The sequence below is a fragment of the Rhinopithecus roxellana genome, chromosome 12 (assembly GCF_007565055.1).
Source record: "Rhinopithecus roxellana isolate Shanxi Qingling chromosome 12, ASM756505v1, whole genome shotgun sequence".
In the NCBI taxonomy this organism is placed as follows: domain Eukaryota; kingdom Metazoa; phylum Chordata; class Mammalia; order Primates; family Cercopithecidae; genus Rhinopithecus; species Rhinopithecus roxellana.
This window is the reverse complement of record NC_044560.1, coordinates 18384053-18396969: the sequence shown is the minus strand read 5'-3', so window position 1 is coordinate 18396969 and position 12917 is coordinate 18384053. Positions and strand designations below refer to the sequence as shown.

The 12917-nt window shown below is 55.3% G+C and overlaps 1 protein-coding gene across 1 annotated transcript in view; it reads right to left on the bottom strand.

Annotated features, from left to right (window-relative positions):
* PTPRU (protein tyrosine phosphatase receptor type U) overlaps nt 1-12917 on the bottom strand; it is a 90205-nt gene extending 77288 nt beyond the window's left edge. The window contains 1 exon segment of the mRNA XM_030913499.1: nt 12737-12917. Coding sequence (XP_030769359.1) covers nt 12737-12809 — 73 coding nt within the window. The 5' untranslated portion in view covers nt 12810-12917.

Here is a 12917-nt window from a genome sequence, read left to right as displayed (position 1 = left end):
CGGCTGGGCTCAGGATGGGGTGATGTAAGGGCCAGAGCTGCCTCTGGAAGAGTGTGGGAGGGGTCTCTCTGGTGGGAGGGGCTCTACATCTCCACACGCATGTTTCCACATGCAGGTGTGCATGTGCAGGTGTGCGTGTGTGTATGTGTGTGTACACATGCACTAGTGGCTGTGAGATGACAGGACAGCCTGATACTGAGTTTCAAGTATTCAAATGGCAGGCGGGAGACCTGGATCTTACTCCTGCTGAGCCTCTAAGTCCCTCTGTGACCTTGGGCAGGTGACTTGCCCTCTCTGAATCCTTACCTCCTCACCTGTAAAATGAGAATGGGGACCGCTAAGGTCGGATGACAGATTGCAGTTGCGTGAGTGTGCACGTGAGCAAGAGTCATCTGGGGGCAGAGGTGCATGAGGGTGAGCATGGGTGTCAGAAAGGGGAGGTGTCCCGGGCAGGCGCTTTGAAGCCGCGGTTGTACAGACGTGCATTTACAAGCAAAGGTACAAGGGCACATTTAGTGGTAAGCTTGCACCTAAGGGGGATGTGGGTATGTGCAGTAAGGTAGATGGGATTTGTGCATACCTGTGGATGTGTGAGTGTGAACACCACAAGCACTGCACACCAGACTTTCCTCCCACCAGACAGGAAACAGCACTCCATGCCCAATGCAGTTGCAGCTGCAACCAGTATTTTCTGAAGATCCCTGGCAAACACGAGACTTTTGTGCCCTTTGGTTTGTCCACAGAACATCCAATTCCCAAGAGTGGTCCCGGGAGAAGCAAAACTTCTCCCAACAGATTGCAAAATTAGGGGCTGGGATTTCACCTGAGCCCAGGTACACACCCAGTTGTGGGTGGGGGAACTCAAATACAACCCCAACAACAACAGTGGACTATTTCATCATCCAAGGTTGTACCCTTATTCTCAGCAGCCCAACCCAAGCCTGGCACCAACACTGGCCTCACCCCTGACTTTCTTGCCTAACCCAGCCCCATCCTGCGTTCTCCACCCCAACTACATCTTCATCTCAGGCCTGTCTAATCCCTACCTCCTCCCTGCCTGAGGTCAAGGACCATCTCTCATGCGTTTGAACCCCATCCCAAGCCCTGTGTACAGCCAACAGTGCCTGGACTTATTGACCCCGTGATCCCAGCTAGTCTGACCTTCACCAACCACACTCAGCTCTAGAACCATGACTCCAGCCAGAGGCCTGGCCCAGCCCACCTTGCTACTCTCCTTGCCCCAGTCAACGCATCTAGACCTAGGCTGAGGCTCCCAGAGCTGCGGGAAGAGCCCTGACGAACTGACGGGTCATTAACTGTAGTCAGGGCTGGGAGCAGTATGCCCATTTTCTCATCACCCAGGAGTCACCATAGCTGCAACCAGAAAGATCGCTCAGGGCTGGGCCGCAGGGAAAGTTAAGCTAGCACCACCCACAGAGCCAACACACAGCCTGACAATGCCAACATCTTGCCATCTCCACTGAGAATGGAAGGAAACCAAGTACAGCAGGGGATCTTATGCCAGGCCCACTCCCCATCTCCCTGATCAATATGTGCTGCAAATCCCAGAGTTAGCAGTAGAGCTGCCACACTGGCAGTATGAGGGGAAGGCACAGGCCAGGGATGGATGCCAGACAGACAGAGGAAAAGGGCCGAATGGAGGACTATGTTGTGCAGTGGTACAGCGGGCAAAGAGTTCACAGACCTGTCCTGCAGACACCCTGCGTCATATGAAGACAGACTGCAGAGTAGAAGGGCATGGGGCTGTGCACAAACCCGAGCAGTGTGATGATCTGTACTTGATAAAGGTCCATGGAGAGAGGCCTCTGCAGTGCCACAGTGCAGGGTGTTGAGGGTGCAGTGCAGCAACTTCGCGGTGTAGAGACAGAATACAGTTATACAATGAAGGGAGCAGAGCATACAGTGTGCACAGGCCTCATTACAGACATCTGGTACGGCATGGCAGAACTGGCCAGGGCCATGATGCAGCACGGAGGTGCCACATCCATCATGGGTATGACCCAGAGCTGCACAAGGCACACTGTGCCACTGCAGTGCATTTAGTGGTACACTGGGCTGGCACTCAGTGCTACACGATAGGTGTATGGAGGAATGCCAGCATGGTAAGTTTAAGCCTTACTAGTTCAAGCTTCATGCATTCTCAAGGGAAAGGTGTGTGCCCCGCATAGACATGCAGCACAGGCACACAGAACAACAGAGAGATACAGGGATGGGAAAGAGGCAGTGAGTGCAGAAGAAACTGCTGGGTGCAGCAACTCAGCCTAGAATATAAGCCCAATAAATACAGTCCCAAGGAACAGAGTAGGTGCAGACTCGAGGCAGGGGTAGGAAGTGGCACAAAATGGAGTACAATTAAGACAGTGTGTGAAGAGGCCGGGCGCGGTGGCTCAAGCCTGTAATCCCAGCACTTTGGGAGGCCGAGACGGGCGGATCACGAGGTCAGGAGATCGAGACCATCCTGGCTAACCCAGTGAAACCCCGTCTCTACTAAAAAATACAAAAAAAAAAACTAGCCGGGCGAGGTGGCGGGCGCCTGTAGTCCCAGCTACTGGGGAGGCTGAGGCAGGAGAATGGCGTAAACCCGGGAGGCGGAGCTTGCAGTGAGCCAAGATCCGGTCACTGCACTCCAGCCTGGGCGACAGAGCGAGACTCCGTCTCAAAAAAAAAAAAAAAAAAAAAAAAAGATAGTGTGTGAAGCTGGGCACAATAGCTCACGCCTGTAATCCCAGCACTTTGAAGAGGCCAAGGCAGGTGGATCACTTGAGATCAGAAGTTTGAGACCAGCCTGGCTGACATGGTGAAACTTCGTCTCTAGTAAAAATACAAAAATTAGCTGGGTGTGGTGGCGCATGCCTGTAATCCCAGCTACTCGGGAGGTGGAGGCAGGAGAATCACTTGAACCCAGGGGGTGGAGGTGGCAGTGAGCCCAGATTGCTCCATTGCACTCCGGCCTGAGCAACAGAGTGAGACTCCATCTTAAAAAAAAAAAAAAAAAAGGTTGCTGTGTGGAACCAATGGATTCAACGCAAGGGCTCTGGGTCCTACAATCTGGTAGAGTGCACACAACCCAACAGTGAACAGGTTCATTGCAGGGTAGAGGCCCTGGGCAGTAATCCTGTGCAGTGCACAAATGCAATGTCAGATACTGTGCAGTGGTGCTGCCTGTGCAAACCCAAGCCAGTCCTGAAGCCCAAGAAAGCAGTCCTACGCTGTACTACAAGTATAGACTCCCTGAGTCATGTGCAACGTGGGGCAGTGAGGACACTCAATGCAAAGATGTTGTTCACCTAGGGCTGACAACAAAAACCTGGAAAAGGACACCAGCCTACAGATACCTTGGTGGTAGGACAGTGAAAGGCCGGGACACCACAGGGGCAGTGTTTCAGCAGCAGTGGTGCAGTGCAAGGGTTGGGCCATGAAGCACATATCCAGTGCAGCAAAGCAATGCACATGCACAGAAGTGCTATGTGGGGCAAAGTGCACTGTTGGTACAATGCAACCGTGGAATGCAGAGGGGCCGTGCCCAGAAACTCAGGAAAAGTTCACAGTCCTGATGCAATAATGACGTCCATGCAATAGAGCAGTGCAATACAGAGATGCCGTGTGATGCCAAGATGCAATGTTGTTGTAGCATGCCATCTGTTGGCACAGTACAGTGCTGCAATGAGAGGAGCGATGCCCAAACCCCAAAAGAGTCCACATGCCCAAGCACCAGTGAGGTACTGAGGTGCAGAATATAAACGCTTTATGATACAAACATGCAGTGTGGCCACAGAAAACCACGTGTTGATCTCAGACAGTGGTGCAGTATGAGGGGCTCCACCCAGAAAGTCAGAAGAATCCACCTTCCCAACGCAACACTGACATCCAGCAGAGTGACACAGTATGCAAGAGAGCAGGAAAGACACACACACGGCAGGACCACGGCAGCACGGAGGCACAGTCCAATGGGACAATGCAGAGGCAGAGCATGCAGAAACTCAGGAGAACCCACACCCTCGATGCAATGCAGCAATCCCAGCGAAGTAGAGGGCTGAGACACAGGGCAGTGCGAGGAGGCTGGACCCAGGAACCCCAGATAGCACATATACAGAGCAGTCCAGAGCCTGGCACACCGCAAGAGTGTTGGTGGGAGGGTCGCGATGCGGAGAGGGGAGCTCAGATCTACCTACAGCTCTGGAAACCCTCTACCTACAGCTCTGCCCGGCCATGCTGGCTCACCCCACAAGTTGGGGGCCAAAATCTCATCTGGTTTGTCCTCCTCCCTCCAACATCTTCCACCCCAGTAACTCTCCAAGGGTAAAGGATGAAGCCACTGCCAACCACAGGGTAGGCCGTCTAGAATCGAGCACATTGTCCAGGTATTATAACTAAGCAGAGCCCCAGCATGCTAGCAGGAAAACAATGAATTCAAATTCTGCTGGTAAAGGTTTCGGACAATTAAAGTACAGCCCCTGGCCCCCAGCCCAGGGTACGACAGAGGAGAAATAGAAAGAAAGACCTATGGGATTAGGCCCTGGGACAGGGTGGGCAGGAAGTAGGACCAACAAGAGGTTAGGATGTCAGAGAAGAGCCAGAATCAATCAACCTGGCTAGTCACTCCCCAACCACCACCCCCATCCCCACCTCTATTACTTCCTCACAGGCCTGGACTGCACCAGAAACAAGAACAAACTTTTCTGGGCACACAGGATGCCTGCACGCATGCACATACATACATCATAATAGTGAACACTTACACAGTGCTTACTATGTGCAGGACCTGTTCTAACCTACATAATCATAACCATAAAACATATCCTCATGACAAATGCATGCAGTGTGTTCTATTACTATCCCCATTCCACAAATGAGAACACTAAGTGCCCAGAAAGGTCAGTAACTTGCCAAAGTATCACACAGATAGAAGTGTTGGGCCCAGGATTAGAACCCAGATGGTCTGGGCCCTGGACCTATGCTCTTAACCACCACACGCTAGACAAACACATATTGACACGCCGCATGCACAGCCGCACATGCACAGCTGCAAGTCCACATGTACACTCATGTAAACACACATACATACACATTCTGAGCAATGCATTTCCCACTCTCAGCTGAGACTCACTTGTCCTATCCACTAGGTTTCTGATACCTCCCAGTTGTCACCTCTTATCCCAGCTGTCCCACATCGCCCTGTTCTATCATCCACCTGTCCCCCAACCCTCAGTTGTTCCCCCAATACTGCCTGTCCCTTCACTGTCGGCTGTCCCACCCCCCAGGTATATCTTTCCCACCTTATCTTCTATCCCCCAGTGGTCCCCCAGGCCCCAGCTGTCACCCAGCCCCAGCTTTATCTTGCCCTGTCAAATATCCTCAGCACCGCCCCTTCCTAACAGCCCCATCTCAATCTTTCTCCTCGGCTTCTGCCCTCAAACTCCCAAACCTCAGCAGCCCTCCAAGCCCCCTTTCTCCTTGTCCCTTCTGAGTCATCACAAGGTCCTGTGGTTTGCATCCTGGGAATCTGCCCAAGACCTTCTGCATCATCTGGAAGCAGCATCTTCTGAGCTGTCCCCCTCAGGGGTCCTCCCACAGTCATTCTGCAGGCAATGGCAGCCCCCAACCCAGAGCCAGAGGAGGAGGCTGTGCTGCAGAACCTCAGCTCCTGCCTTCACCCCTCCAAGTCTTCCCTGTGCACCCAGAGGCATCGAGATGCAGTCACTTAGTGTGCATCTGCCATGTATAAGCCCTGGGGACCACAGATGACAAAGACACAGCTCAGCCCCCAGGGGATCCCAGCCTCATGGAAAAAGGAGACGGAAAACCGCAGCACATTGTCAGACATCCAGTATGGGAAAAATGAGACCAGCTGCACCAGGAGAGGGCTGGGAAGGCTTCACTGCATCAGTGGCAATGGAGCTGAAATGTGAAGGCTGAACACGAGGTGAGAAGTGGGGAAGGGCACAGTGTGTGCAAAGGTAGAGAGGTGTGAACCGGCATGGAAGGCTCCTGGATCAGCAATTTGCCTGGTGATTTGGAGCAGACAGCGGATAGGCAGGAGTGGGGTCAAGGAAGAAAAGCACCATGTGAAGCTGCTTCAGAAAGAAACGGCTGGTCACGCAGGGCCTCATCTGCTATGCTAGCGTTTGGGTTTTGTCCCGAGTTCTGGGGAGCCTTCAGCTTGAGACAAAGGAGTGACAGCATCCTATGTCTTCCTTAGAAGCTTATTCTGGCCACAGGGTGGTGGAAGCATTAGAAACTGAAAGCCTGGGCCAGGCGTGGTGACTCACGCCTGTAATCCCAGCACTTTGGGAGGCTGAGGCAGACAGGTCACAAGGTCAGGAGATCGAGACCATCCTGGCTAACACAGTGAAACCCTGTCTCTACTAAAAATACAAAAAATTAGCCTGGCGTGGTGGCATGTGCCTGTAGTCCCAGCTACTTGGGAGGCTGAGGCTGGAGACTTGCTTGAACCCAGGAGGCGGAGGTTGCAGTGAGCCAAGATGATGCCACTGCACTCCAGCCTGGGTGACAGAGTGAGACTCCATCTCAAAAAAAAAAAAGAAACTGAGAGTGTGATGGCAGGCAGAGTAGAGGCCAAGAAGGCTACCAGGCTACTGCAATAGTCCAGGCAAGACCTAATAAGGCTACAGAGAAGGGGCCTGGATTGAACAAAACCTTCATCAGCAGCCACTGAATCATGGTCCATCCAGACCAATTCCCTTCCCAGAGATGCCCAGGCCTCACTAAAGGTGCTGCAGGCTGCCTCACGCTGCCTCACTCCTCTAGACCAGCGCTGTCTGCAGAACTTTCTGAGAGGATGGAAATGTCCTCTGCCTGCATTAACCAGTACAAGGAGAGCCACTAGCAACATGTGACTCCTGAGGACTTGAAATCTGACTAGTATAACTGAGGGATTGAATTTTTGTTTTAATCAATTTAAATGTAATAGCCATACATGACTCAGGAGCCACTGTATTGGAGGATACAGGTAGAGGACAATTTCCATCACCACAGAAAGTTCTATTGGATAATGCAGCTGTAGGCTGACTGTTGAAAAACAGAACTATTGGGGCCCCTTCTGAGGCTTGTGGCTTTGGAGTCTGAAGAGCGATCAGAAGGCAAGTCCCAGGGAAGGGGCCACCAGAGGTTGAGTTGGGTACAGCCACCAGGATATTCCCACCCAACACGTCCACACCCCTCATGGACACATCCTGGATACACAGACACCACCACAGGTCACAAGGGCACCTCCACAACTAAACATACAAATAGACACAAGAGGCCAGGCGCAGTGGCTCACACCTGTAATTCTAGCACTTTGGGAGGCCGAAGCAGGTGGATCACCTGAGGTCACGATTTCGAGATCAGCCTGGACAACATGGTGAAACCCCATCTCTAGTAAAAATACAAAATTTAGCCGGGCATGGTGACAGGTGCCTGTAATCCCAGCTACTCGGGAGGCTGAGGCAGGAGAATCGCTTGAACCCAGGAGGCAAAGGTTGCAGTGAGCCAAGATCGTGCCATTGCACTCCAGCCTGGGTGACAAAGCGAGACTCCATCTCAAAAAGAAAAGAAGAAAAGGCTGTGTGCGGTGGTTCACGCCTGTAATCCCAGCACTTTGGAAGGCCAAGGCGGGCAGGTCACAAGGTCAGAAATTCAAGACCAGCCTGACCAACATGGTGAAACCCAGTCTCTACTAAAAATACAAAAATTAGCCAGGCGTGGTGGTGTGCGCCTGTAATCCTAGCTACTCAAGAGGCTGAGGCAGGAGAATCACTTGAACCCATGAGACAGAGGTTGCAATGAGCCAAGATCACGCCACTGCACTCCAGCCTGGGCGACAGAGTGAGACTCCATCTCAAAAAGAAAAAAGAAGAAAAAAAAATAGATACACGGCACCCCACACCCAGACTCACTAATACCTTGATTCTTCAGTGACTGGGCACCTGTTGCTTCATACACAGACCCCCCCACCCTCAGATACCCGGACACTTGCGGATCCCTATAACTGGACACTCAGGCACTTGGCCAGCCCCATACCTGGACACAACACAGAGACACTCCCCACTTAAATACCCACTAACCTGAGGACTCCCAGACACATGGATACACCCACCTCCAGACCCAGGGATGCTGGGATAGCCTCTGTCTGCACACCCTGATCCTCCCACACGCGGGTAGTAGGATGTCCACACCTAGATACCAAGACACCACCCACCCAAATGGCTCTGCACCCAACTCCAGGAATGTGATACTTGAATAGCCAAACACCCTTAGCACCAGGTTCGACAGGGGTCAAAGCAGTTGGTTACCTCCCTCCTCCAAACTCAGATCCTGCCACACCACAATAACCAGACGGCTAGACACCCTAACAGGTCACATGTGTCCATGCACCTAGTTACAATCCCTACACACCACCTACTCTGACTGCCCAGATGCTGAGTCACATCTGCACACACCTCAGCCAGCCTCCCCAACCCCATCTGCCAGGGCCACCACAGGACCCAGTTCTCCCTTCCCTCCAGTGCACAAGCGGTCAGAACAGAACAGAGGCTGTGACACCACCTGCCCACCCTAAGATCTAGGACTGAGGACTGAGGACTGAGGACTGAGGACTGAGGACTGAGGGAGGGTCTTCCAGGAAGCTTCCCTCCCACTCCTAACACAGGGCTCTGCGGGCTCCCTCCCTCCTCCCCAGCCACTCACACAGACCGTTGAGACTCAATGCCTCACCAACTGCCAGGTCCCCTCACAAAAGGCTGAGACTGGGGGCTGGAAGGGCCCTGCCAGCTGCCAGGGGTGGGGCTGGAGCCTAGGGGAGGGGCTGGCAGGCAGGAGGCCCATTCCCTTCAGTCTCTTCCCAGGGACTTAACCTCCCCAACTCAAAGCTCCCAGCTGACACTCTCAACATGGCCTTTTCACAACATAACACCATCCCCCACCCTCCAGGAATTTTCCAGATTCCTGGAGGGAAACCTCGTTCTTCAATCTCTACCTTCAGTGGAATCAGTGCGCCCCCATCTGGCATCTCCACCCCTGAACTTGACTCCCTGCAACTTTATTCTTTCAGGCCATACATATTTATTCAGACCCGGTGGGCCAGGCCTTGTACCTGGCACTGAGGATTCAGAAGTAAACTAAAAACCCAGTCTCCGTCCTCAGCTCTCGGTCTGGTAAGGGAGACAGCACTAATAAACTGTAATTACAATAATTACAATGCTACGTAAAAATCCTATTGACCCCCACCCCCCACTTCCTAGGCTAGGACAGGGCATCACCAAGGAAGGCTTCAGGGAGTGGATGATGATTAGAGCTGAGAGCCGATCAGGTTGCAGGAGTTCACCAGCGAAGAGCTGGAGTTAGAAAGTTCTGCAGAGAAAGCACAGCTTGCCCAAAGGTCCAGAGAGGAGACGGCAGGCTGTGGGCATTTGAGTCTTTGGGAAGAAGGTCAGACTGGCCAGATCATAGGATGCAAGGGGAAGTGACACAAAACAAGATGCAGCTGGACAGGCGGGCAGGGCCAAGGGATAAGGACTTCACCCTGAAGGCAATGGGGAGCCTTCAAAGGGTTTTAAACCCTTTGAGTTAAAACGTGTTTTACGAAGATCCCTGGCACCATGAGGGAAGGAGGGAAGGAGGAGGCTGGAGCCTTCCTGCAGGTGAAAGATAGCTGAGGATGGACAGAAGGAGACACATTAAAGAGTCTCTGAGAGGGCAGACAGGACGTTCCAGTATGCAGGAGGGCGACTAGGAGGAGAAAAGGGGGCAGCGGGAGGAAAGAGGAGCATAAGGCACCCCCTGCAACTCTGGCTAACCCAGGCCTGCATGGGAAGGCCACCCCACACGCCCAGCTTAGCTGATGAAAATCATGGAAGGATGGTGGCCTGTCTCCATCAAGCATGATGCTTGTCCTAGGGTTTTTTCTGACACCAGAGCTGGGCAGCAGGCTGTCCAGGAGCTCAGCGTCCCCACCTTGGCCACTGTCACTGCTTCCTGCTAAGTCCCCTCCCCCAGCCCCAGATACAATGGAGGAATGCCCAGACAAGCCTTTATTGCCTAACCTGAAACCACTGGGCAGCCGCTCCCTCATTCCTGCCGTCCACAACTCCTGCGACAAAAAGGACAAAATAGCAAGAACACAGCAGAATAAATAACTACCAGGTATGCAAGGTTGAGAAGGCAGGACACACCGCCCCTACCCGGAAGCTCCTCGGGCATTCAGGGATCTGGGCTGACTCTGTCCAGACTGAAGACAAGGGGATATCACATCTACTCTACTTCAGCTTCTGAGTTCATCTCTAAGAGTAACAAAGGGGGCCAGGAACTTTAGAAATGAAGTGATTTGCCAGAGGTCACATGGACAGCAAGTAGCAGAGGCAGAATTTGAACCCCGGATGCCCCAGCTTTAAATCACAGCCTCTGGGGCTTTATAACAACTCTCAAATCCATTTTTTGTTCCCTGGCACTCACAGACATAGCCTTACTTTACAAGGTACTTGCTATCTACCAAAAGTGCCATACACCATTATCATGATGGCTATGAGGCAGAGAAGGAAACTGAGGCATCAAGAATGGGAGTAACCTGCTCTAGGCCTCACTCCCAAACTTCAGTTCCTGACAGTCCTCCTGTTGGCAGGGCTTGGGGCTTGTGAGTGTTCTTGAAACCAAAGCGAGGGTGGTAGGAGTGGGGGTGGGGCGCATACAGTACCCCGCGGGTTTGATCTCACGGTGGGAGGGGGAGGCAAAGTTGCTGCAGAGCATGGGAGAGAAGTTGGGATGGATGGGGAGGGAGGTGGCCTTGGGCTTCCTTTCCGGCACGGGGGAGGTCAAAGCTAAAGCTTTGCCCTATGGCCCCGGAGAGCTGCAGGGCGAGGCCCAAGCGCTGGCCACTACGCGTCAGCCACTGGAGTTCCGGCCCAAGACACCGGAGGCGGCAGTAGGGCCGCGAACGCGATCCCTGGGAGGTCAGTTGTCTGCGGCTGGCAACCGCGAGGAGGCGGCTCCGGTCCGGCACGTGTCTCGGCTCGGATCCCGCCCCGGGCGTCTCCCGGCTACCCGCAGCCCGCGGAGCACCCCAGCGGGTGGCGAGGGTGGGGGAGGTCACCGGGAGCAGGGCCCCGAAACTCCGCGGGAAGGGGCCGTGGTCTAGGATCCCAGGCCTCAGGGTGGGATGTGGGACACGCGCACGCACACACACCCGACACACCGTCCACACTCCGACGAGCACACGGACACACAAACACAGGCTCCGTATACATACATTCAGCTGCGCTAACACACGCGCGCACGCACACCACAAGACACCAGACTCCGAAAGACACCCGGAGAACGCGACCACACAGCAGACAAGCGCGGACCCACACGCTCACACTCACTCACGCACACACCTGGTGGTCCCGGCCGGCCGGGAGGCCGCCCAAAGTTGCGGGCTCCACCAAGGGAGTGTCCCGGGAGGCCCGGGCGTCCCCCTCGAGTCCTGCGCGCCAAGGGAGGGGGCGCCGTCCCCCGGCAGCGAGCCAGGCCCTGCCCGCGCCCCGACGTCGCAGCCCAGCCCGGGGACAGCCCCGCCCGGCCGCCCGGGGCGCAGCCGCGGCCCGGCCACCGCAGGAGCGCCCGCTGGCCTGGCCCTCCCCTCTCCGCCCGCCGGCCCCTCGCCTGGCCCCCGCTAGCCCGGGCGCCCCGCAGCCCAGGCGCCGCCTCGGATCAGCAGCCCGCCAGCGCCGCGCGGAACTTGCGAAACAACAAACAGTCCGACATGCCCGAGGCGGCGGCTGCGGGGCCCGGTCCTCCACTGAGCCTCGGGCCCTGCCCGACCCGGGCTGCCCAGGGGGCGCCGCCGCGACAACTTGTTCCGGCCCAGCGCGCCACACACGCGCACACGCACACGCGCGCACACACGTCCTGCCACCGCCCCCTCGGGCGGCCCCGGGCCCAGGGCACACTCGCAGCCGCGGCCCAGGCGCGCTCCACACTCGCAACATTCCTGGACGCGCAGCCAGCACACACGAACACATTCGCTCACACTCACATCCGCTCCAGACTCGCTCCCACACACGCATTCCCAGCACACTTGGCATTCACTCGGACCCACGCGGCCCCCGGCGGCACACACCATATACCCCAGGCACTCTCCACACGTACACAGCGCACGGACACACACGTTCCGGACCCGTTCCCACGCCTTCACACATGTACACGGATCTCAAAAGCACACACGCCACACACGCGTTCCCGGATCCACACTCAGGCGGGATCCAGAGAGCACCCCCGGCCACAGGCATAACACAAACACACAACCCATTCTCAGACACAAAACAAACAGCACTCCCAGCCACTGCATGCAAAATACAAATGCAACACACTAGCAGATACAACTCCCGCGATACAACCAAACTCAGATACATACACACACACAACCCACTTGGCCACACAAACACTACACACTGGCAGACCTACAAGACACTCAGCGCACACCCAATGCCTCGATGCACACAACATTCACCCCAACATACTCGCAGACACACATCACCTTTTCTTGCGCACAGAACTCACGGACACACAACATTCGCAGTCACGCAACATCCCGGGCACACAATCGCCCATCCTAGGCTCAGACACACACAGGGAGCACGATCGTAACGCCCGGTCACTCAACACTCACACTTTCTTCCGAGCTACGCCACGGGCCCCGAGGCTCGGCGGGGCAGGCTCGGTCCGGCCGCCGCGCGCTTACCTGCCGGAGTCTCGGTCTCCGGCGCGCAGAGCTGGAAGGTGAGCGCCAGCACCAGCGCCTGGGCACTGCCCATGGTTGGAGCGCCGCCGCCCGTCCCGGGGCCCGGCGCGGGGAACGCCGCCGCCGGAGCCCGAGCCCAGCCAGAGGCGAGCCGGAGCCCTAGCTGGAGCGGAGCGGCGCG